The following is a 24,461-nucleotide window of genomic DNA, read 5'->3' as shown; positions in this document are numbered from 1 at the left end:
TTAAGAATTAGCGATGTGCTACATCATCTTATCTCCACGGAGTAGGGTATTTTAGGCATCACAGAGCTCACAGGAAACAAAGTGGGGCCTTGAAGTTTTGAAGGTTATAAAAAGGCATTGTTACAGCTGGACCATTGTAGTTCGAAGGTCACTTGAAGACCTTTTGTGTGAATGGAGAGTCGCTCTCCCTCACTGCACATGATTCATCCAAGAACCATCTGACGGTAAATGTCAAGAACTGCACAAAGCTGTTGAGTTTTCTTTTCTTTTTTTTATCCGTAGCCTAGATTCAGCTGAAGGTACTGTCGCCATCATAAATCAGTGGCATGACATTAAGAACTGCAAATCTTAATATGAAATTATCTTTTCTCATTACTAATGATGCACGTTGTAATATGCTACATGTAGGTCTACGTAATACCTAATGTAGCTACAGCCTCGGTCAATGTCTTTATCTTGCTAAGCCAATATATTCTGATGGCCTATGCCCTGAAATAATATCTACCTGCATTGACAATTTTCCTGACTCATTTTTTTTTGTCTGTCTTTGTTGTTCCCATTTTTGGTGTTGCACAGGTCACCTGATTAATTAAAATATACGCTATTTCTAGTAGTTGCATTTTATACAATATCCCTTAAAGTACATCAGTTTTTACAGAAAAAAACATTAGAAAGTAAGGCTCAACCTTTTATCAGCTCACTAAATGCAGACAGATCAGTATTTTCATAAAGCTCATGCTTCCATCTAGTGTTGAAAACATAAAATTACATCACACTGGTCTGTGGCCTTTAAAATATTATTATGATGACAAAATACTAACACTGACACATATAGGTTTAAACAACAATACGTGCATGTGGGTGGAATATTATGCTATATTGAGTAGTTTTATTCGGTAGTTTTCAATCAAGTGTATCCTATTTTAATGTCTGATCTTCTGCGCGTGCGCGAACCGAGGGGGGCGGGTTTCTTTAGCATGACCAAATGTTTTGTTTTCTTCCCTTAAGAAATGGGTCAGATGAGCTAACACGGACGCCTACGACGGCAAACGCTTGTCAGGTAAAAAGCAACACCAATGTCTGCATTTATACTCCGTGCGTTCAGTGTTTGAACCGCCATCACTTCTATGTAGCAGCCAGTAGCACAATATGAGTTCTGAGGACGTCCAACCGGCTACGCAGCACACCGAGGCTAGCTGCTAACTACTGTTAGCTTCAGTAAACCGTGACGGTGAGGTTACCTCTAATTGCTACTCTGCTACTATTGGCTCAAACGTTACCTGCCCGGTTCCCACTAGAACTCTACAAGAGATAGTAATGGCGCTTATTTTCTTGCACGTCAGGTTTAAACATGAGCTAACGTAACGTTAGCCCGGTGGCTAATGTCAACGTGTTTGCACTTAACGTTAGTCAACTTGACATGGAGTCGTCTGAAGAACTGCTGTTGTGCTTATAACAGTTATCTATGAGCTGCACAATACCCGGTTTAATGTCATCACACTAACTAATATTTACAGATGACGAGTGCTTAAAACGTCACTTTACTCATAATCGTGATACTGTCATGCAGTGAAAAATAACTCAAACTCCCCTCAACCTAATGCAGTAAAAGCAAAACTCAGGAATATCGACTTGTATTAGTAGCTACCCAAGTTATTATAATATAAAATCTCGCAGTAAACTGTTGATACTTTTTGTTATGACCAGACACTGACAGGGAATTATCAGATTATATATTTTGTTTGTATTTAACCAGAAAAACCCTATTTGTGCAATCAATCACCAACCTTCAGACACTAAATACTTACAATATTTTTCTGTCGCCTTAAACTGAGTTCATGTATTAGTGACACATACAGTAATCACATGATGATTACCAAGGAATGTCTCAACAACGGTGGTAGGAAACTACTTTATGTTACTCTTAAAATGTACACTCTGCAGTTTTAAACAACGTCGGCAGAGGTTTTCAAAGTCACCTCTGGTCGTTGGTTTCCTCGCGCTACACAGAGGCGTGGAACTGGATTTGAAACATCCTGAGAATAGGTGATCCATTGCTGTAAATGTCATATCATCCCCCCCCTTTTTTTTTTTGGTCAAGGTTATGTTACCATTGCTTACTTATTCAACCGGCAGTGCAGATTGCTTATTGAGAGTCGAAAATGTAGTAATACTAATGTGAAAAATGTGACAGATAGTCAATAGAGTATCCAGCAAAACATTGGCCCCTTTTTAAAGAAAAGGTTTCATGCTGGAATACATTTTATGCGAGGATCATTTTGGCCCCCAGGTGGTGCGTTGAAATATTACTTGTCCACGGCTATTCAGTTCCCAGTTGCAGGGATTGTTTCATGAACATGTTTATAAAGCCAGCTGTCAGATGATGTGGTGCTGTAAAGAGAGCCGTGTCTCTCTCTGAAGTGGTACAAATCATAAGCCTGTCAAGTCCTCCTCCATGGCTCCGACCCGCTGCTGCTTGTGATTTGCTGCACGTTTGAGTTAACTTCTTCTGCTGAAGCACATAGTAAATCATTCCAGATAAGAGCGTTAGCGCCTAAGGTGTACTTTTTTTAAATTTTTTTTTTTATCTTTGTCATTTGAGTGATGAGGTCTTAAACAGCAACTTGTGTCGCCAGCACTCCGGTAGCAGCTATTGATTAATTACCTTTTTTTTTCTTTTTAAGAAAAAAAAGTCTTCTCAGCTCAGTCTTTTCTGAGCTGCTGGCCGGCTTTTTTTTCCTCACAGTGACCTTGTACCAGCCTACAACAAGACACAGCCATGGGGAATACAAGCAGTGAGAGGGCTGCCATGGGCCATGGGGACAAGGCCCAGCGGAGGGACAGCCGAGGTGCCAAGGAGGGAGGGGGGCCAAAAATCCTGATGGACAGCCCCGACGATGCAGATATTTTTCACGGCGATGACATGAAGGTAAGTTGTGCCGCCCGTCTCAGAGACCGGTCGTGAGTTTCTGACAAGGTCATGGCCATTTTTGCACGAGGTGAATTAATGGCGGTTACTTGGCGGTTGTTTTAGGCTCCGTTAGAGAAAGAGGAGTTCCTCGCCTGGCAGCATGACTTGGAAGTAGATGACAAAGCGCCAACTCTAGACCGACCAACAGTCTTTCGCTGGACTGGAGATGGCAGGGAGGTCTACCTCTCCGGATCCTTCAACAACTGGGTCAACAAGATTCCTCTCATACGAAGGTGAAGGGCCGTCCTAAACTGTGTGGTTATAATTCTATATTAGTTACTAGTTAATTTTCTTTATTTATTTACCAGGGACAGTGCACATTAGTCAATTACTCAGTTTCCACCTCAATTTAAATGTACAATACAACAAAATACATGAATGCATCACAAAAGTAGCAGATTTGTAAAAACTATGAGTATGTCACGGCAGTGCCAGAGATGAAGTAGTGTGATTACTCGTGACTGCAGGATTGGTTTGCTTTAAGTCGTCCCTTTTAGTTTTTGTTTAAAGGTTGGGTAGTTAGTGCTTTCTCGTACTGTTAACTCAATTTGTGTGCCAAATGTTTCCTCTTTGTCATCTGTGTCAAAGTCAGAACACCTTCGTGGCCATTGTTGATCTGCCAGAAGGGGAGCATCAGTACAAGTTCTACGTGGACGGCCAGTGGACCCACGACCCAGCTGAGGTCAGTATTACATTATGAATCATAACAGGCAGTTTGTTTCGAGTAATACCAGCAGTATATATGACCCCAGCAAGTGTAGATTGTTATTAATTCTGCCTGCAAGCCGTGATCTGAGGGAGACCGCATCTGTTGCACAACAAGACTGGTTCTGTATCTGTGGAAATGTAGTTATCGCATGAACAGTAAACGTGACACATTGTGCAGGGAGTGACTTTATTGAGTTTAAATTCTTGCTCTTGTAACTATACGTCACCTGTAAACCGATGGTTACCTTAAAACAACGGTTATTTATTATAGAAATTACTAGGGGTGGGAATCACCAGAGGTCCCGCGATACGATATTATCACGATACTGCGATATTCTGCGTATTGCGATAACATAGGCCTATATTGCGATTTATTACTTTTTTCAACTTCAAATTATGTCCCCAAAGGAAAACTGTGTCAACATGTTTTATCTAAGAAGATAAAGTTTTCAGTCTGTTCATCTCACTTCAATAATTTTTATTGCAGCAAAATAGGATTGTCAAGCAGACAGACTGACCAACAATGTCATAAATGTCGCTTGAACCGTTTCACTGTTTGTATTACTACATAGTCCAACTTAACTAAATGCAAATGTGTGGACTCAGTATATGAACTATAACTTATATAAGTAGGATATAAGAATTATATAACTCAGTATAACTTGCGATGCGTGGACGTCGAGGGCAGAGAGCCAGTTATGCGCTGCACTCTCCCCATGAGCCTGGCTACTGTTGGCAGATTTAACCCCGTTGTGAGGCCAGATGTCTCTTTGTTTTGACCAACTTCCTACCAATCACGCTGACCCGGGACCTTTGCTGACCTCACCAGAAAACAACTCGGCACCATCTAGTGGACTGAAAAAGCAATTGGTTTGATTTTTCTAGTAATTTTTTTTTATTTTAATGAATAGTTTATATAATAAAAGATCGATACTTGGCGTCCGTGTATCGATACAATATCGCCACGCAAAATATCGCGATACTATGCTGTATCGATTTTTTTCCCCCACCCCTAGAAATTACATGGCGTCTGGCTGGTTTATATTTCTGCGCTTTAGTTGTGAATTTGATCGTCTCACGTTTCCTCACAGCCGGTTGTGAACAGTCAGCTCGGGACGGTCAACAACATCATCCAGGTGAGGAAAACGGACTTCGAGGTATTCGACGCTCTCATGGTGGACTCGCAGAAATGCTCTGACATGTCAGGTGAGTGCTGGACATCCTCTCCTCATGACTGCCCGGTTACATTCTGTGATGGGTGGGGCCCCAAAACCGGTACAGAACTGAAACATCTTTTCGTCTGTTATTATGAAATATTTTGGTCACAATGTCAAAACGCACTATTATTATTAAACGTGATTGAATATCTACCATGTCCGTCTCCACCCCCCATCAGACTTCTCCAGCTCTCCTCCCGGGCCGTATCATCAGGACGCATATGTTCCTAAACAGGAAGAGAAGATCAAGTCTCCACCCATCCTCCCACCTCACCTGCTGCAGGTCATCCTCAACAAAGACACTGGGATTTCTGTAAGTAGCCGTGATGCAGTTGGTTAAACGGGGCTCATTAATCGCAATTATTTCCATTTCCATAAACTTCTTGTTCGTTTTTTTTTTTTTTTTTTTGCGCGCTTTATCTGTCGCATCCTTGAAATGTATTAACTTGAAATACCATCTAGTTTTTGAGAGGCAAAGTTCCTGTCATAGACCTTTTTGTCAACCATCAAACAACGTCTCTGCTAGGATATCGCACATGCAAAGCTAAAGAAAGTCTCCTTTTGTCTGTTTCTTTTTATATCCAGTGTGACCCTGCACTACTCCCAGAACCCAACCATGTCATGCTCAACCACCTCTACGCTCTTTCCATTAAGGTAAGAATCAAGCTGACTGAGTCACACCAAACACTTTTGTGTCTATCTTTCCAGCACCACGTGGCTGCTGAAATGTGACAGAACTTCTCTGTGGTGAGACTTGAGAAAGGACCAGCTTTGTTGGCGTTTCGAGTAGAAACTGTGAGCTGCTGCAGCTGTTAGCGAGCTTGCTCAGCAGATTGTATCTATGGAATGCAGACGATGATTACAAGGCTGCTAAAAAGAAGAGCTTATCTTATTGCCATATCAGGAGGTTTAAGTTCCCCCTTCTCACATAGCTCTTAATTTAGCCCTCAGGCAAACACCGTTAGCTCTTTTGCCATAGTTTACGCTGTTAGCTGCGAGCCTCCGTCTCAGCCATCACCATGTTGAGATCCCCTGATCTCGTTCATAGCACCTTTTTTAAAAGTGATCCATTAAGAAGAAAGCACCGAAAACTAACCCATATTTTAATGTAGATCATTTTCTCCTACAATGACCTGTTAACCTCCATTAATATCCTCTGTATCAGCGTCGCATTAAAAGCCCTCCATTGATTTACTGGTTAAAGACCTTTTAAAAAGGTTAGGTTCACGTTTTTCTCTCTAGTCGCTCTTAAAAACAACACTAACATTCCTATATGCCCAGTGAAACTTTGTTGTAAAGCAGCAAGCGGTGTTTGGTTTCCTTAAATAGATGCTTTACAGCCAGAGACTCGGATGATTCTCTCAGAAGCCAGATTTTTGCTTGCGCGAAGGTCGCACGTGCACATTCAACGTTCGCCTGGAAAGTGGACGAGATCAGGCGGAGGCAGCAGAGGGCGATGACGAAAATACTGCGGTCAAGTTTCCAGCAGCCTTCAAAGAATATACAGGAAGTCACTGTAGGCTACTTGTAGTTTGCAGACCATGTTCGGATTATATTTATTTGTAAAGTACAGATTTTGCATTGTACCCTTTTTTTCATTTTATGTCTGCCTTGTAAAACACTTTGCTGTTGGTCGTGATAAGTGCTCTATGAATAACCTTTATTATCAACCACACAAGATAGGTTTTTAGATTAAGCCATCATTGCACGAGACAGACAAACAATCTAGCATTAAAGATCACAATTACAAAAAATCTGGATTTTCTACAAAAACTTTGGTCAAAAACTAAGAGCCAATCATCGAGAGGTTAGCGTTGCCGACGCATCTGCAAATGGGCGGATACTATGGAGAACTTTGAGTATGTTGGTTTGCCGTGAAGAGAAACTCGCAGGGAGTATAAAAAAATCACGTTGGCTCATGTGCCATCGGACCATCTTTGAGGAAAGAATAACCGAGGCTTAAGTGACTCTATGAAAACATCGTAGTGGTAGACATTACATTGTGTCATTGTTGATTGGGGGATTAGTGAGCGGAGCGGGTTGTTGAGATTAGTGGGCTTCCCTCCCACTAATCTCTACGCTGTTGCAGTGTGCCGACATATGGGGATGACTGATAACATTGTTCCCATCGGCCCACATGTGTTAGTTTGGATTAGTTGTTTTTTTTTTTTTTAGTTAATTTTTCCTCCACGTTGTCTTTTTCCCGTCACAGGATGGAGTGATGGTGCTCAGCGCGACACACCGCTACAAGAAGAAGTACGTCACCACGTTGCTGTACAAGCCCATCTGATTGACGACTTTTTCATCCGGTCAGAAAACTGCACACTGAGTGTACAAAATATCAGCTCCACCTGTTCTTTCCGTAAACGTAGAGACGGCAGGTGAATTTGGGGTCCTGGATGAGAATCCTAGATCAAGCTATGGCTAATAATAGCTCAGAGATTATATTCTGTACACTCCCTGTATATCCAGTTATTGTGCACATCTGTTCGGGATGATAAATGTCGCTCAGTCATTCCAGTCCTACATAACCTGCCTTTATTTGTTCACCGGTTGCCCTCTGTAGGTGTCAACAACACTGTCTTTGCTTTGTAGACGTAGATAGGCAGTAATAGTGGAGGCTGGGCATTACGGCATGTCTGTGGTCAATACGAACAGGAATGTAGTGAGGAGTGGGGCTGGGCCGTATGGAGAAAAATCAAAACGCACGAGATCAGTAATGTGGATATAACGACTAAGTGAGCCGAGGCAAACTTTAAAGTCATGCAGCTACACTTCACGATATCTAGTATCATATCACGACATTGAAAAAAATATCAATATATTGCCCAGCAGCCCTACTGGAAATGCTGGGATAATGTGACAGAAAGCCCTCAGATGCAGGAGGGAGCTGCAGAGTGTCATTGAAAACACAACAGCAGTACAATGGAGAATGTGAATGAGGTGGAAGGAGTGAATGCACTGCAGTAGTTCACTGTTTTCATTTGCCTGTTAATCTTGAGAACGTGTGGAGTTATATTTACTGATGACGGCAAAGCACACACATTATCATTAGTCAGAATATGTCGTAATATTTTTTTTTATACTTTGGTTTATGATGTGGTTTGTTGTCAAAAAGTTTCTTTAGTTAGTTGCAGTGATGTGGTCAAGATTTAGACAAGAGCAGCTTTTTTTTTTTTTTTTGAGATTTTATTAGCTTTGCACTATGACAACAAAGGTTTATTTTTGATGTAGAATATGCATACAGTGTATGTACACTTGCAGCACGACAATGCAGAATAACGCTGACCCTTCTGAACTGGTCTTCACACTGAATCACAACCATTTTCCTTCTTTTATACAATTTAAATGCATTCCAGTCACACCAGACAGTTGATTTCCGCCAGCTTAGTGAACATTGACAATCTTTAGTAGCAGTGTCCGTGTCAGATGGTTGAGGGAAGAAAAAAAGACAAAGCAGGAAATGGAATAATGAAGATATTTGGACTGAAATAAGGGTCAGTACGAGACATGTCATGTTACCTTGAAGAACTATGATGAAGGAATGAGAATAGGATCATTTGACAGAGTCCTACTGTTATATAAGTATGTGAGATGTAAGTTGTTCATGTTTGTACCGTTAATGGTCTTTGTATTTCATGACGTCTGACAGGAATGTGCTTTAAGTTAAAAAGCAAGTGGTTTCTATTTACATCAATGTATCATTGCAATTATCAGATTAGACCGTGATGTTAATTATTTCCGTTCTACAGACAATCTCCTCAGTAAACATCCCATTTGTTTGTCTGCTGTTTTCTCAGAAATAACTAATAATTTATTGATGCGAAAATATATCGCAGTATCAAAAATGTCGTTGACCTTTTGATGGTGTGTACATTTTTGTTTCCAATTTTGAGAGATATTTGTATTAAAGATTAAGTTACAAAGTCACATATGGTTTGTTGTATTTCTGACCACATCCCAAGTCTCTTATTTGGCATTTCCTCGATCCTCGCTTAAACCGGAAGTTGTTCTGCCATATTGACGGCCGTCCCAAAGCTCTTAGGAGCGAGGAGGAATCTCTGAGGAGGACGCCACTAGAGCAGCCTTCCAGGAAGTGCTTTACCGGCCGACACGCCCCCTCGTTGCTCATCAACATTTGGTAAAAAGAGAAAAATGACAGCAGGTCCCAAGGAATTGTGGACCGCTACATGTTCATAACAGTCATGTTATAAAGAATATGAAAAAGTGTGTTCATCATTATAATTGGGTTCATTACACTTTATGCTTGTTTTTTAACAATACGCTTGACAGAGAAATACTAAAAGACTGTTCAGTTTGAAAAATGTAAGTAGAAACGTACCACATATAAAGTATTGTTTTACCCATATTATTAGTGTATTCATTAACTTTGAATGAATACAAACTAGAAAAAAAGCTAAAAAAGGAAACATCACTGTTCAGAGATGTGCTGGGAAATCTGACACATCCTCCTCCGTAGCTTCTGTACAGGACACATTGTGTTTGTAGACTTTGCCCCCGACCTCTGAGTGCTCATCATATCACGGTTGCTCTTGGAGTCTGGGATTTTCCATGTGTCTGTACATATGGCGGAACATGTCTGCATCTGGTCCCATGGTTATCTCTAGATTGGACACGGGGGTATTTCATGTTGTGGTCCTGCTTGATGATCATGTATGGACAGAAAAGGTAAAGAAGACATTCACAGACATCGTATGTTGCAGTGGTGGGGGAAGTATTCAGGTCCTTTACTTAAGTAAAGGTACTAATACCACACTGTAAAGGTACTCTATTAAAAGTCTTGCATTGAAAATGCTACGTAAGCATAAGTATGAAAGTATAATCAGGAAAATGGACTCGATGCAGAAAAAATAGCCCCTGTTAGAGAATTATTCATTCCTTAATGTAAAAGCAATGTTGGGGTGAATGCTCATTTGAACTATTTTGTATAGGGCTGCAACTGATTATTTATGGATTAATCTGCTGATTTTTTTAATTTCTTTTGTAAAGAATTCATAGTTTGTGATGCCATTTTTCACTATTTCCAGAATTACAAACCAATTACCCGCAGTCCAAAATGACGCAACCAATTGTGCAAAAGTCTTAAAAATAAAGTATTTTATAACTATTACTGAAATCGTTCTTCAGGTAATTCCTTGCCAGTCGATTGATCGACTAATCGTTTCAGCTGTACTGTAAAAAATACATTTTTTAAGTAAAACTAATTACGTGAAGCTGTCAGATAATTGCAGTGGGGATAAGAAGCACAGTATTTCCCTCTGAACTAAGGTGGAGTGGAAGTATGAATTGTCACAAGAAGGAAATACTCAAGTATAGTACAAGTGCTTGGATTTGCACATAATACTTCAGTGGATGCACTTTCACAACTCATACATTATGTAGGGACTAGAAGAATCACACAGAGAGCACATACAGAACCTAGTATTTTTTTAAACCATTTAAATGAGTTTTTATTATAACCTGTAACCATACTAGTGTATCTAGTGCCCCCCCACATGGATACCCAACCACTCTATACTAGAGAGAAGCTCAGAGACTTAACATCATGCCGCACTGTTCAGGGAGCGTGAGAATGCTTACCTGCTTTTACACATGTGCTGGTTTGTGTGTAAATCTCAGAGTACATTAAGTAGCATGAGCAGCTGACAGGGCAGGTCCAAAGGTCCCATACTACATATACGCACATATAAAGAGGGGCCTCACATCACTGAGAGCTGCTTGACTTGACCCTCCTGACATACAGGATGAAGACCCTCCAGGCTCTGCTTCTCTTGGCTGCGAGCCTCTCTGTTGGTGAGTACAACTTGACAACAAAGCTCTTCATCTGCACGCATTGTGAATAATAGATTCACTTCTAGTGGAGTGTAAATGGAAGTTCTGACTGGTGCCTGCTTGTTGTGCTTCAGCCCACTCGTTGGACTACAAGGCTCTGAACCAGTTCAGAAGGATGATCCTGTGCCTGATGCCCGACAGCTGGCCTACCCTCGACTACACCGACTACGGCTGTTACTGCGGAATGGGAGGCTCCGGCACACCCGTGGATGATCTGGATAGGTCCTGATCCACTCACTCTGCTTCATACTCAAATGATGCGTCAAATACCAACGCACAAGGAGCCCTTTGGCCTCTGTATGAGATGCACCGGGCTTTTAAGTATTTACAATGTAAACCCATCAGCTTCATTGTTAGATGCTCAGAGAAAATGCTGCGTTAGTGTGCGATGACGTAATATAGAGAGAAAACATTTAAACAAACACAGGACTTTCAACCAGGAGAACGGTGTTCGTGTCCCAAAGTGTTGAGTTATTTTTAAAGGTACAGGTTTTCTGTTCTTATGTTACTTTGGTTACGTTTGACTTTGTTTACCTATTTATTTTAAGGCCAACCGTGATGTTTCTCCTTAACCTAGCTAAGTGGTTTTGTTGTCTAAACCTAAGCAAGAGTTTTTTTGCTTGAATTCACAACGTTAACCACGTGTTTGCTGCGACCGTGCGCTGGTTTACCCAGTGCGTTGGAAAGTGGTCCGACCAAGCGTCGGCATGTGACGAGTTGGAATGAGAACGTGTTGAAATGTAACTTGCTTGACACTTTTTTCATTAATTTTTCTACCTGTAGGTGCTGCCAAGTGCATGACCAGTGTTACAATGCAGCCATGCAGCACTCCGAGTGCTGGCCCATCCTCGACAATCCTTACACCGAGCTGTACAGCTACAGCTGTGACGAGACAAACAGGAAGGTCACCTGTGGCAGTGAGTACACCGAGACAAAGGGACTCTCCCGCTCTCTTTATTGTATTAACTTGTTCATTTGCTTTGTTTACATTGTTTCCATTTCATGGCTTTACTTTTAGTTATTGTCTGAGGGGGTGAAATAAACAAATGATAATGAGAAATAACTAGTGGATCATAAAACTCACGGTTCGGATAGTATCACGGATTAGATCACAGATCGGGTCAGCACAAGAAAAAAAGGGGAGCAAATATGACTTCTAGAGATCCCTGATCACGTTTTTTGACGCCGATACTAATTACCGATTGTTGATGATCCCTATATTCTGATACAGATCTCTTAGCGGTTGAACATGATGCGCAATTCACGATGCTATCAGTGGCCGCAATCCGTTCTTTGTGAGCTCGCCGGTCAGTTTCTCTAATTTATAGGGATGATTGTCGGTCTTTTGGTAATCACAGAGTCTTTCTCTGCTTTACCTCCCCCCCCCCAGACAATAACGACGAGTGTGAGATGTTCATCTGTGAGTGTGACAGGAAGGCCGCCGAGTGTTTTGCCAGAACACCTTGGATCCCTGAGCACGAGCACCTGCCCAGCGACCACTGTCAGTAAAGACCAGACAACTGTATCACAATAGGAGTCCACACTTCGACACAAAAAATGTCCATTTTTGTTGTTGGTAGTTTTTACAAGTGACAGATGAATTTACTGAGGATCCTTGGTGTATTAGACATGTAACCATCAACCATTCCCTCCGTGTGCTGAATTAGTCCTGTTGTGTTCCAAATGGCGAAGCCATCCTGTCAATAAACAGAGTTTGATCGACCTCTCTTTCAAGTTACTACAGAGGGCGCTGTTGTGAATTCACAGATGTTCTGGGAACTCTGACACTTGCTCCTCCACAGCTAACGGGCAGCACACATGCCTTTGAACACTGAGTCTGGGACTTTCCATGTCTCTGAACATATGGCGGAACATGAACTTACAGGCTGTATTTGTCCTCATGTTTATCTCTGTAGTAGCAGGAGAGTATTGCATCATTATGAAAAAGCCTCTACAGAAAGTTGAACCAAACCAATTGAAATACTACTGCATGATGGTGATGAGTAATTCAATAAGTTCTTGTCTGCTTGATGACCATTTCACCCTTCATATATGGCAATATTGCTACACTTTTGACAAGGAAAATAACAATGTAGTGCTGCCGGTGGAGTTGCCTCACGACATTTGTTTTATTTGCACGAATGCTCACACACTTCTGGTGGTCCAGCACACTGCTGCATTCATAGGAGAATGTAATTAGTCACGGAGCACCAGCTGTGCCAATAAAATCACCTGGCATTACTCACATGAGCCGTCCCCACACCTCTGTCTGCTGCAGCTGAATGCCAACCGTGCTCACCTCCACATGAAAGACATTCATCAATCCCACTTTGTTCCCGCAAAGTCTGCAAAAAGGTCATTTTAGGGTCATCCCTCAGTCATTTTCAAGTTCTTGAGGGCTTTCCAGCAGACATTCTGAGCCCATTACGCGCAGTTTCCAGAAGCTTTAACATCAGACTTTGTTTGAGAGACTTACCCACAATTCATAGCGTTGTGACGTTTAACACAGGGTTATCATGGGGAAGCCCGGAGGCGTTAAAAGAAAAAAAGTAAACAAAGAGCACGGCGCATGGGCCGTTCAACCTGGCATGTTATATTTACCCAGAAACATTAAGGATTTGAGATGGAAAATTAAAATCACATGAAACCAGAGGAATGCAAGTGGAGACTGTTTTACACACCTGCTTTATTCATCAACCATTCTATTCTGCTTATTGAAGCTGTTTTGACAAAAAAATTGTCTGTTCTTAAGCATGACGCCCCCAAATTTGGGGGCTCTCGGGCTCAGCACCCCTGAAAATATTGTTCGGAAAATAGCCTTATTCTTCGGTAATATTGTGGATTGGTACAGTTTTTTTCCCGGATTAAACAGCAACGTATGGGCAACACTATCATATAAGTCACTTCTTACACACTCCAAACACAACTATATACTACTAATATAAGCATCTACAAAATCTGCCATAAAAGCATGAAATCCTGGGCAGAAATCGCTGTTATGTGTACTACAAATCAATATTTGCACCACGAAGCTAGCAGCTAGCCGGCTAATCCGCACATCGTTTAGCATTAGCATTCACCACAGAACGCATAAATACCGTCGGTTTTTCTCTCCGTCAGTTGAACCAGTAGAAAGCTGTGAGTGGACAACGGTGCCATGGCACTGCCCTCTACCGGAAAAAATCGTTGGTTTTTGGTCACGTTTTATGAAATATTAGTACAATAACATCGAAAATGCTCTGGTTCAGAGCTACCATCATGGTCGCCAACTACATCCTGTTTACTTCCGAGCTGTTTCCGGTAGAAGAGGGGTCAACCCACCTCGGGCCAGCGGTAAGACTTAAAGGCCAATGGAATTTTACGCTCGGGGATACGCGGCGCTTCTTGCAACTTTACTCGCTGAAAACTCTGTCAATCAACACCCGCTCTGACACCAGCATTCCTGAGACTGACGCTTCGAACGCGGGCTCATTGACTGAAATCGACCGATGATAGGCTGAGCTACAGCCCCATACACACACATCAACTGAGAAAATCCTATAAATGACAGCCAGAAACATGCTCTGACAGGATCCTTGCTCTCAAAATGATTTCTAACGGCTGTATTTGGATGTATTGAATAATATGAGTGATAAAAAAAGTGAAATATATAGTAAAAGTACAATGTAAGAGCTGCAACAGCTGGTTCGAAAATGACGACCTCGCGTGACCTCTCTGTACTAAAGCCTCTTATTCTTCACTGTATCCCAGCCAACCTTTATTCAACAACTACTTGATCGGTTGTGCTATGATTTAGGAGAGTTTTTAGGGAGCCAGCTGCATTATTTCAAAAACATAATATCAATAAAAGTGCTTTTTTTCAGGCGAACCTGAATATTTTCAATTTGAGCTGTGTAATGTCTTCATTTACTATATTAACCAGCAACATATACACGATATTACCCACTGAACAATCTCACAAGTGTTATAACTGATTATAGCATCAAAAATTATTAAAATAGACCTTGTAGTTACAGAACTGTGGTCTCCTTAGTATGGGTATGCCATTTTCGAGCAGAGGCCTACAAATAGGGCCCGAGCTGAAGAGGTTTTAAGGAAAGAGCCCGGAAGACGTTCCAATCAGGCAGTTAAAACAAAACATCAACATAATTGCACGTAACATGTTTTGGTGTCATGAGGCGGGAATGTGACATGTCGGCACAAAGCATTGTTGAGTGTATCACATACAATTATCATTTCTCCCTTCCTTTATTTTCTTCTCCCTGTTGATTGTTTTTTTTGGGGGGGGGGGGGAGTTTTTCTTGTACCGATGCGAGGGTCCTGGGACGGTGGATGTCGGATGTGTACAGATTGCAGAGTCCTCTGAGGCAAATTTGTGATTTGTGAGTTTTGGGCTAAACAAAATACATAGAATTACAAATTGAAATTCAAGAGCATCATCAGAGCAAAAACACTATGCAGACAGAAGAAAACCACCCAATCGAGCACCTACCTCACCCAAAGCCTTTTAAATGAGTCTTTACCATAACTAGTAACCATGTTTGTATATCTACCTCCCCCCCCACACTTAGATCCCTCAATCATGGTTAGGTTGAGCCACTCTAGTCCGGAGAGAAGCTCAAACACTGGGCTCAGGGTTTGGAGAGTGTGGGAATTGTTTTCTGCTTTTACACATGCTGGTTTGTGTTTGTTGTCTGACGTGCAACCCTGTGTAAAAAGAACAGCTGACGGGACAGCTCCCAAGGTCTCGCTCTTGATATAAAAAGAGGGGCCTGATATTCGAGTGAGAGTTACTTGACTTAACCCTCTGGACTTCCGGGATGAATACCCTCCGGGCTCTGCTTCTCTTGGCTGCGAGCCTCTCTGTTGGTGAGTACAACTCGACAATCCACATGCACGGTGGCTTTGAATAGATGCGTCTTCGAGTAGAGTAAAACTGGGAGTTCTGACTGGTGCCTGCTTGTCGTGCCTCAGCCTACTCGTTGGAATACAAGGCTCTGAACCAGTTCAGAAAGATGATCCTGTGCCTGATGCCCGACAGCTGGCCAGCCCTCGACTACGCCGACTACGGCTGCTACTGCGGAATGGGAGGCTCCGGTACACCCGTGGATGATCTGGATAGGTCCTGATCCACTCACTTTGCTTCATACAGAAAAATTGATAATTGACCTTGTCCAGTCTGATTCAAATCTTGTTTTACTTATTTTTTTTACCTGTAGGTGCTGCCAAGTGCATGACCTTTGCTACAATGCCGCCATGCAGCACCCCGAGTGCTGGCCCATCCTCGACAATCCTTACACCGAGTTCTACGACTACAGCTGTGACGAGACAAACAGGAAGGTCACCTGTGGCAGTGAGTACACCGAGACATTATCGGGTTATAATCAAACTGATATTATCGTCACTTTCTTAAATTTCTAGGAATGTTTGTCGGCATTTTGGTAGTCACAGAGGCTCTCTCTCTCTCTCTTCTCTGCTATATCTTCCTCAGACGACAACAACGTGTGTGAGATGTTCATCTGCGAGTGCGACAGGAAGGCCGCCGAGTGTTTTAGCATATCCCCTTGGAACCCCGAGCACGAGCACCTGCCCAGCGACCGCTGTCAGTAAAGACAGCTGAGATAGTGACGGATCATTTTTTTTAATTTGTTGAGGATTTTTGGCTTATTAGGTATATCAACATGCACCTTATACATTCACACATGCACATTAATGGGACACTGTTGCCTCCATGTGCTGAAATACCTCACACGGCACCACAGTCTTCTTATGTCTTTCCTAGTTTGCAGGATGAAAACGGCAGCACAGACTTTTATGTTTTGTCCGTGTTAGATGTCCTGGTATGCTTTCTAGAAAAGTTTCATGTATTGCATGTAATTTTTGCACTTTAAAAATAAATAATTGGCTTAGGAATAATAAATTAAAAAACCCTTGATATTTTGGATTGTTGTTTCACTCCTGTGTTCTTGTGTGTGTGAATGAGGATTTTATAGCATTTTATTTTTATTATATATCAGTCAGGAAGTAAAGTTTGTTAACAGTTTGTAATATTACTACTATTGTCATTGTGCGGAAATAGTGGCTTTTTTATCTACTTTAGAATACATATTTTGTCACTTTGAAAGCTTTCAAACTTCGAATATCTACAACACAACACATGTAGTTCATTTGTAATCAATTTACCATAGATTGAAAAAAATAACACGCATAAAGAGAAATCTGTTTCCAGCTGCTCTTGTAGTGCTCTTCAGCTGCTACACACAACTGATGCTTGCAGGTGAGATTCTGGTTGCTTTTTTAGATCTCTTGGCATCAGAATTAAAAACAAAACCGGCCATTGCAGCATTAGTGTCTTGTTGTCAGCTAGCCACCGCTGTTTGCTCTTTGTGATCCCAGCTGCAGCCCACTGGATCGGTCTTCAGGCTATTGTGCAGACAGCACTAAGCATCAGCACTGTGTAAGCACCAGCAGCTGGTAGCTGGCTGCTGGCAGTGAGCCAGCTGTGGCTGCTGCTGGCTTAAAGATAACATGAGAGTAACAACAATTGCAAAGAACCTAAATAGATACTGGAGCCCTCGAAAGCCTTTCTCAAACCTAATACCTTATGCAAGTATGGGCATAAGGTATAGGTGGCCATGGCTCAATGGGTAGAGAGGGTCGTCCGGCAACCGCAAGTTCGGTGGTTTGATCCTTGACTGCTACGAGTCCTGTGCCGAAGTGTCTCTGAGCAAGACACTGAACCCCTAACTGCTCCCTGGGCGCTTCTCAACAGCTCACTCCTCCCAATAAGCTAGGGATGGGTTAAATTCAGAAGTTACATTCCATGTATGTCAATATGATGACTCAAACTATTTTTAAGATGGCAGGATCAGGTCTTGCCTCCATCTTACATCATTCAAATCATCAGTGTATTACTCAAGCTAGCAATCACACTTAATGAAACAGGACATACTGGTTTTTCCACCTTATTATTTGAAAGTACTGTGAAACAAACTCAGTCCTTTTAGGGACTTTAATGATCTATGGCTGGAGCGTATGTTGCAGTTATCAGGAACGCCCATATTCATGCTACTTTGAGGGATAGTTTTTAATTGGTGTGATTACTGCTTTGAGTGACTGAACAGCTGTCTTGATCTCCCTGAGGTGTCTCGAATAGATAAAGCTTGATTGCCATTAGAATGGCAAGACCTTTAACATGCGAATTGTGCATAATTACACTTGAGATTATGGTATGCTAAAAGGCTTGGTAATTTATCTCTGTTGATATTGCATTGGGCACAACTAACTTACAGCTCGGGATGTTCTCATACAGCATTCAAAGCTATGCCTATACGAAAATGAATGCACTGTAATTCGTAGGTACCCCACAAGATCAATTTGTATGAAATTCCCGTAATCATGAACCCTGAAGTCTAAAGAACGACGGTGGATGGGTCAAGAAAAACCTGGTCTTACACTGAGGAGACCACCATTCCTCCCGCGTGTAAAACAAGAATGATTTACTTGTCACAAAATGTGCTTACTTAAGGAACACCGCTTCCACGATCCACGAGTATTTTACTACTAACCTATGAGGATAGGTTGTAGTTATATGAAGAAGTAGATCAGTTTAGTTGTGCATGATAACATGTCTGGTGCTTGAGCACTGTCTAGCATATCATTCCTTGGATGTGAATAAGGGAGAGGGATCCATCGCCTGACACCGGCCTCAGGAATAAATAACCACTTCAGGGTACAAGGTGGGTAAACCTGCTACATGTGCGAAATTACAGTCGCCGCCCTGGGAGGACACTGACCCGTGAGAAAAGAAAGTGAGGGACAAAGAAACAAGTCCGACAGAGAGGTGACTAAGTAGGAGTCAAAAGCAGACAGAGACACTCTCTCACTTCGGCTGCCACATCATCTAATGAGGACTCCACCCTTTGCGTGTATAAACACAGGCTTGACCATTATCCATTGTACAAAGCACATGCCGGCGCCGATGCGGCCAATGTTACTTGCCATCAAGAACAGTGCAAGGAGTAACAATTCCTAATGTGCCGTTGCACCTTTCACAGCAGGTAGGGGAGTGTCTAGGAGTTCTATTACTTTGTTGACTTATTCCCTCTGGTATGCATGACATGCCTACTTAAAATGCAACACTGGGAATGTGAGCCAAGAGAAACAACGTCTGTGTGAAAGTACATCCACTGATTTAGTTGAACAATTGGGTCAGCAGCTCTAAGTTTAAAAGGTTCTCCCAATGAAATCACCTCTCTTTGTGTACCGATATATGTGTTTCGGTGTCATGTTTTTGCTTAAACTTTAAGCTGCATATTTATAAAATGGCATGTGTTAAATGATTGGGATTTACCTTCAGCAGAGAGAAGAAAAGAGAAAGAAAAGCTTCTTAAAAAAATGGATTTAATCACAACATTCCACATGTATTGGTCACATTTCGGCAGGATAGAGCTTCAGACCATCCAACACTTCAGCATGCCCACACATCCCTAAAAGCCCTTACTCTTTCTTAAATATGTATTAATGAACATAGTCACATTATTGTTCTCAAAGTTCTGTTCAGAGGGTTTAATTTCACTTGGGTGAACACAAAGTTTTCCAGTCTGTTCTGACTCTGTTTGATAAACTCCTCTATAAGTGCTGCAGATCGGCAGAGTTCTGCATGCTGGGGGACACGTGCAAAAGCCACAATGGTGGCCGATGTTGTGACAGTGTGGGGTGACAACAGTAGGCGTTGCCTTGTTGACCATTTGATCCACCCGTTTCCACGCACACCCTGTAATTCTGCCCCCTGTTGTCGTCCCAGAGTGGAGTCGCGCTGTTTCCAGGCCTGAAGGCCACGTAGAACTCCACATGCTCCGTTGGATCTATGTTCTTTGGCAAGCTTAAGTCAAAGGCAAAAAGGTCCCCATCAGAACCCCCAAAGCGCTGCTGCTGCTCCAGGAACATGCAGGGAATGTCATGGTGGCTCCGCCAGGAGTCGAAGGTCACCCTCAAATACACGGCGTTGTCGACGCTGACATGGTTGACGCGCACTTTGCCACTCAAGGAGTGCTCCGAAAACTTGCAGCTCTCCAACTGCACGCACACGTCTCGCTGGCGTGAGAGGGAGGCTTGAGAGGCTTGAGAGGCGAGTGTCGGCGGGGTGAACCACACCCTGTGGCGCTGCAGTTTGTCTGAGGTCGACTGGTGGCTTTGCAGTTTGGCGAGGGAGGGTCTCGTGGTGAGCGTAGAAGCGGTGTGCTCGGGGATAAACAGCCGCACGGCAGTGAGAGCCAATCCCCTAGCGTCGGCGAAGACCACGCGCTTCTTGCTCGGACCGCCGCCGGCATCCCTGCGGAAGCAGCTCCGGGGCTCTGGGGGCACGGGGGAGGACAGCGATGAGGACGAATAGATGGGGGAAGAGGAGGAGGAGTGCGGAGGGTGAAGGCCGGTCGGCTGATGACGATGCGGTGCGAGCTTCAGAGGGGACTTGGACAGCTGCTGGTAGAGAGGTTGATGCCGACTGAGGCTCAGGCACACGGCGAGGTCGACGGGCTTCACGGCCTGCTGGCGGTGACTCCCAAAGGCATGGAGGACTCTGAGGACGAAGACGTGACGAGGTTTAAAATGACATCTATTGCCACAAGTATATGTTTCACATGTGTATTTGCAGTAAAATGATTTCAATTAAAAGCACAGTAGCTCACCTTGTACAACTCATTTTCAGGCTGGAGATGTTACTGTAAGTCTGTCGTCTTTGCCAGAGGGCTGCAGCTAATTATGAACCATCTATGAGCAGAAATAAAGATGTATGAATAAGTAAAAGTTCTCACTGAATTAAACAACAATACAAATACAATGCAAACACGACAAATGTTAAAAAAGGGGGATGTTCCAAAGCAGAATGTACTTACAGGCTGGAAACACTGCCTGTGTTTCATCAGATCAATGTCAAAGGAAAAAGGAGGAGACGGCCGTGGTTCTTCTCTCTCTCTCTCTTGCTCTTGCTCTGGAGCTTATGTGCTGGGTTTTGAAATGAGGTTGAACCTTATTTGACACCACATTAACATATTGGTAGAGTTTAGCCAATGGAGTGTGGCTCCTTTGTTTATGTCCTGCCCCCAAACAAACCGCTGCATGAAAGGCAGAGCCTAGGAGCCTTGCTTTCATGGAATTTCTGCCGTCGTGATCCGGGTTGAACTTTTGTCATTTTCTACATGTAGATAAAGAAGAAGTTGTATCCACTGCAGATCAGATGAGATAAATGCACACTGATGCACGAGCACATTCTTTGGGACATACATTTTTACACACATGTACTGTGCGCAAAAGCCTCCTGAGAGATTGAAAAACCATAAAAACATAACAATTTACAATCACAGAATACTTCTTTACACAGTTTCGGAAGAAGGGTGAAAAGTATATTCAATATCCAAGTTCTGAAATTTGAATGAATACATTTTTCCCCCCATTAATCATGTGAAATGAGTTGAAATTAAACCCGAGAGGGAAGTAAGCTGACCCGCCAGATGATTTACACAGACCCACCTGAGAAGCTGTTTGGGTAAGGGCAGGCACTTTACTTGGCAGGCGATTGGATGAACCATGTGTCAATCACTTGAGAAAACTGTAATGCATGAATGGACAGAGGGTGGTAACAATCCTCTCAGCAAACTCTCAGCAAGAAAGCTAACATTATTATATTGAAACTGACATCTTGGATTAAATAAGTGTATTTCCCAGAAACTTAATTTAGTCCTTGAACACATTAATCAAAGCTGATCAGAAATATCAAAAAGACAAAAACATGAGACAATAACCAGCTTCATCCGGCTGTTTGAAGGAGTGTCCTATTATGGTGCTGATTACATTTAAAGATGCTATAGTTATGATGTAACAAGTAATAATTGTGATATTAGTAAACCTCACAGGCCTTGTGGTGTATTTCCATATGTTTGATACTACTCATGTGTCATGTGAATGTGTTTGTAGAGGGCCATCGTTTAAAAAAACAAAACTTGACTGTCCGTGGCTGATCTAGTGTACTGAACACATCAGCCATAACTATTTTTGTGCTCATTTATGGCTGTATGCTTGAGAACAGATTACAAATTGTTCCTCTCTTGATTTGCATGCCAGAGTCCTGCGGTGTGTTTGGCTTCCAGAGCTAACAGCTAACAGGGCTAATACAGCTAAATGCTAAAAGATGGTGGTGCACACAGAGCTGGCGGTGCGCACAGAGCTGGTGGTGCGCACAGAGCTGGTGCTGCGCACAGAGCTGGTGGTGCGCACAGAGCTGGCGGTGCGCACAGAGCTGGTGGTGCGCACAGAGCTGGCGGTGCACACAGAGCTGGCGGTGCACACAGAGCTGGTGCGCACACAGAGCTGCTGGCGCTGCGCACAGAGCTGGCGCTGCGCACAGAGCTGGCGGTGCACACAGAGCTGGTGCGCACACAGAGCTGGCGGTGCGCACAGAGCTGGTGCGCACACAGAGCTGGCGCTGCACACAGAGCTGGTAAACAAAAGCTTGCGTTAAGAACTTTCTGGGAGTTTTCACCATGCTGCACCCTTGGCAGCGAACTGTACATTCCAATGTTGTTACAGAGTTCAGTAGATTACTGAGAGAGACTTTAAAGAATTCCTCGGAGCTGCCTAAGGCTGTCTTCAATAACTGGTTCATTCATGACATCAGATTTAATGACAAACTGGAGATCAGGTTCTTGTAAAGAGGTTTGGGGATCCGTCCAGAAACTGAGGCCCACCCTGTTCTTTGCCGTTTACTGCAGGTTGTTCCAAATCTAAACGTTTGTTTTGATAAATGTGGTCAGGATAGTTTGATTGAGCAACACATTCAATAATCACACAGTGCATTCCATTCAGGTCCTGTTGTCAAGACAATTGAATAACATTCAGCGTTAGTCTTCTCCTATATGATTGTTGAAGGGATAAATCATAATGAGATGTGCGCCAGTGAATCCTTTAATACACACCAAGATATGGCGCAAATGTAAAAAGTGCGGTCACGGCACTTGATTGAATATTTTGGGGCTGTGATTTTAATGGTTATCGTGAAAACCGTTTCCTGTTTTCTAAAGGTTTGGTGAAACGGTACATGCAGGATACGGGTTGGCTCTGTGCCTGGCGTATGAATTTTTATAGCAACGATGAAACTTGAGCCAAAACCCCTTTTGCACTTTCATACTGTAAATTTTCAGCATTATATGAACATGGCCTATTCCCCCCCACAAGTTGTAAGGACATTGTTGACAGGAATATAGGCCTCTCGAACTCCGCATCCCACAGACTTTTTCTAGCATCATTGCTTGACCGATATACTCCTCAACAGAGCCATGTCGGCTTGGAGGTCTACCTGATCCAATGCTCTCCATGTGTCCCCAAACACACGCCTCCCCTCCAGGTTTGTCATGTCCAGTATAACACCCTCAATGGATTCTGGTAAAAAGAGTTGGAAACTGGACTTGAAGTCATCCACACGAGATGTTGCATATCGTGTTGGCCCTGGCGTCATCCTTATTATGTTTTCAACTCTCGCTCTGCCTCCTCTGTCCTGGGAGGATGAATACCAGAGCAAGTTGCCACCCTTGGACTGGAATGTCACCTGAGGTGCCTGTTCCTCTGGTGCCACTTCCTCGCCATCTGTTGACTGGTCAGTCTCATAATAGTCCGGATCGAAATCAGGATCATTGTTGTCTTCAATTTTCGAGACATCTTCCTCTATCTCCGGTTCAATCACTTCATCTGGTTCAACAATTAGGTCCAGAGCCTCTCTGACAGAAAATCGCCTCATCAGTGGCCTACTCATTGTGCTCACAGAGTAAAATGAGAGCAAGGCATATATAAAGGTTTATTTAGGGGGAAAGTGAGTAGATATGAAACATTGTTTTGTCTGGAAGGTGTGGGCACATAAGCACGGTATAGAGATGGGTTCCCATAACAAACACCTGATTTTTTGTTTGAAGTTTGAAATGTGTACAACTTTATATATGGGGCTGTGAACAGGTGTTTACACAGGTGTGTGTGTGTGTCTGTGTGTGTGTATGGGAGGGGGGGTGGTTGTGGGTGTGTATAGGGCTGTTTTCCATCAGATGAATGGACATAATCTAGTGTTTCCCATTCATTTCCTATGGCGGTCACTTTTGACCAGGAACACCATGGGTGTTACAAAGTTGACTAAACCACTAAAAATTCAATGAAAGTGGTGATCAGCAATTTGATATGTTCAAATGCCTAGTGTGGAGGATATCATGAGGCCTTGAGGCAATCAGATGTAAAACACAATATTTATGATTGATTAAATTTGTAAAATCGGTCAGATTTGACCCGAGCACGACAGGAGGGTTAATGGAAGCTTTGTAGGGGTTATCTGCCTTTTATTTTGAAAAGTTTTCTCCTGTTTTTGTGACTAGTTAGGGAGTTCAGTATTGTGTTTGTTTGTTCATAGGCCAGCTGACCTCTTCTTTTCCAGTTAGCATGGGGGTTTTGTTTATTATGTTGGCCTTAGAGACCCTGATGGCTACGCTTCCTTATTTAGTTGGTTTGTCCCTGCTCATCTATACTGTTAATAAATGTGTCTAATTGGCGCTGCCTTATGCTCTTGGTTTTTGTTAAACTTTTGCCAAGGTTTTCCATCACCTTTTATGTTACTTCCAGTGTACCCCTAGGCACACTATATAGGCCGTAACAACTGGTATGAAATGCTTTTGCTAGGG

At 42.8% G+C, this 24,461-nt stretch overlaps 4 protein-coding genes across 7 annotated transcripts; 3 read left to right on the top strand and 1 right to left on the bottom strand.

Moving 5' to 3' along the window:
- The first annotated feature begins 63 nt into the window (after positions 1-63).
- On the top strand, positions 64-8,826 carry prkab1a (protein kinase, AMP-activated, beta 1 non-catalytic subunit, a). 4 transcript variants are annotated; one of them, XM_031855886.1, is made up of 8 exons: positions 64-224; positions 2,685-2,929; positions 3,035-3,204; positions 3,560-3,653; positions 4,771-4,885; positions 5,076-5,209; positions 5,482-5,550; positions 7,109-8,826. In XM_031855886.1, the coding sequence occupies exons 2-8, from the start codon at positions 2,780-2,782 to the stop codon at positions 7,184-7,186; spliced, it is 810 nt and encodes a 269-aa protein (XP_031711746.1). In that variant the 5' UTR covers positions 64-224; positions 2,685-2,779; the 3' UTR covers positions 7,187-8,826. The 4 variants fall into 4 exon arrangements, with proteins under 4 accessions (XP_031711746.1, XP_031711747.1, XP_031711744.1 ...); XM_031855887.1 differs by lacking the exon at positions 64-224 and adding an exon at positions 969-1,060 and having other exon boundaries at positions 2,747-2,929; XM_031855884.1 differs by lacking the exon at positions 64-224 and adding an exon at positions 969-1,060.
- Positions 8,827-8,906: 80 nt separating this feature from the next.
- Positions 8,907-12,258, top strand: LOC116388208 (phospholipase A2-like). The gene is made up of 4 exons (XM_031855888.1): positions 8,907-10,710; positions 10,824-10,971; positions 11,533-11,666; positions 12,140-12,258. The coding sequence occupies exons 1-4, from the start codon at positions 10,662-10,664 to the stop codon at positions 12,256-12,258; spliced, it is 450 nt and encodes a 149-aa protein (XP_031711748.1). The 5' UTR covers positions 8,907-10,661.
- A 3,290-nt stretch (positions 12,259-15,548) lies between these two features.
- On the top strand, positions 15,549-16,693 carry LOC116388212 (phospholipase A2-like). Its single transcript, XM_031855894.1, has 4 exons — positions 15,549-15,618; positions 15,724-15,871; positions 15,969-16,102; positions 16,241-16,693. The coding sequence occupies exons 1-4, from the start codon at positions 15,570-15,572 to the stop codon at positions 16,357-16,359; spliced, it is 450 nt and encodes a 149-aa protein (XP_031711754.1). The 5' UTR covers positions 15,549-15,569; the 3' UTR covers positions 16,360-16,693.
- A 2,445-nt stretch (positions 16,694-19,138) lies between these two features.
- ppp1r3c2a (protein phosphatase 1 regulatory subunit 3C2, duplicate a) lies at positions 19,139-20,733 on the bottom strand. The gene is made up of 3 exons (XM_031855393.1): positions 20,646-20,733; positions 20,439-20,520; positions 19,139-20,329 (listed from the first exon to the last, which is right to left on the bottom strand). The coding sequence occupies exons 2-3, from the start codon at positions 20,450-20,452 to the stop codon at positions 19,381-19,383; spliced, it is 963 nt and encodes a 320-aa protein (XP_031711253.1). The 5' UTR covers positions 20,453-20,520; positions 20,646-20,733; the 3' UTR covers positions 19,139-19,380.
- Positions 20,734-24,461: the final 3,728 nt, after the last annotated feature.

The sequence above is a fragment of the Anarrhichthys ocellatus genome, unplaced genomic scaffold (assembly GCF_004355925.1).
Source record: "Anarrhichthys ocellatus isolate YVR2014 unplaced genomic scaffold, GSC_Weel_1.0 scaffold16, whole genome shotgun sequence".
Classification (NCBI taxonomy): domain Eukaryota; kingdom Metazoa; phylum Chordata; class Actinopteri; order Perciformes; family Anarhichadidae; genus Anarrhichthys; species Anarrhichthys ocellatus.
Note: the sequence above shows the minus strand (reverse complement) of the source record. Positions and strands in the feature narration are given on the sequence as shown.

Excerpts from the sequence above, each read along its gene's own strand:
- prkab1a (XM_031855886.1), top strand. The coding sequence starts at position 2,780 with ATGGGGAATACAAGCAGTGAGAGGGCTGCCATGGGCCATGGGGACAAG. Across the intron at positions 2,930-3,034 it reads TTCACGGCGATGACATGAAG|GCTCCGTTAGAGAAAGAGGA; the intron begins GTAAGTTGTGCC and ends CGGTTGTTTTAG. Across the intron at positions 3,205-3,559 it reads AAGATTCCTCTCATACGAAG|TCAGAACACCTTCGTGGCCA; the intron begins GTGAAGGGCCGT and ends TCTGTGTCAAAG.
- LOC116388208 (XM_031855888.1), top strand. The coding sequence starts at position 10,662 with ATGAAGACCCTCCAGGCTCTGCTTCTCTTGGCTGCGAGCCTCTCTGTT. Across the intron at positions 10,711-10,823 it reads GGCTGCGAGCCTCTCTGTTG|CCCACTCGTTGGACTACAAG; the intron begins GTGAGTACAACT and ends GTTGTGCTTCAG. Across the intron at positions 10,972-11,532 it reads CCCGTGGATGATCTGGATAG|GTGCTGCCAAGTGCATGACC; the intron begins GTCCTGATCCAC and ends TTCTACCTGTAG.
- LOC116388212 (XM_031855894.1), top strand. The coding sequence starts at position 15,570 with ATGAATACCCTCCGGGCTCTGCTTCTCTTGGCTGCGAGCCTCTCTGTT. Across the intron at positions 15,619-15,723 it reads GGCTGCGAGCCTCTCTGTTG|CCTACTCGTTGGAATACAAG; the intron begins GTGAGTACAACT and ends GTCGTGCCTCAG. Across the intron at positions 15,872-15,968 it reads CCCGTGGATGATCTGGATAG|GTGCTGCCAAGTGCATGACC; the intron begins GTCCTGATCCAC and ends TTTTACCTGTAG.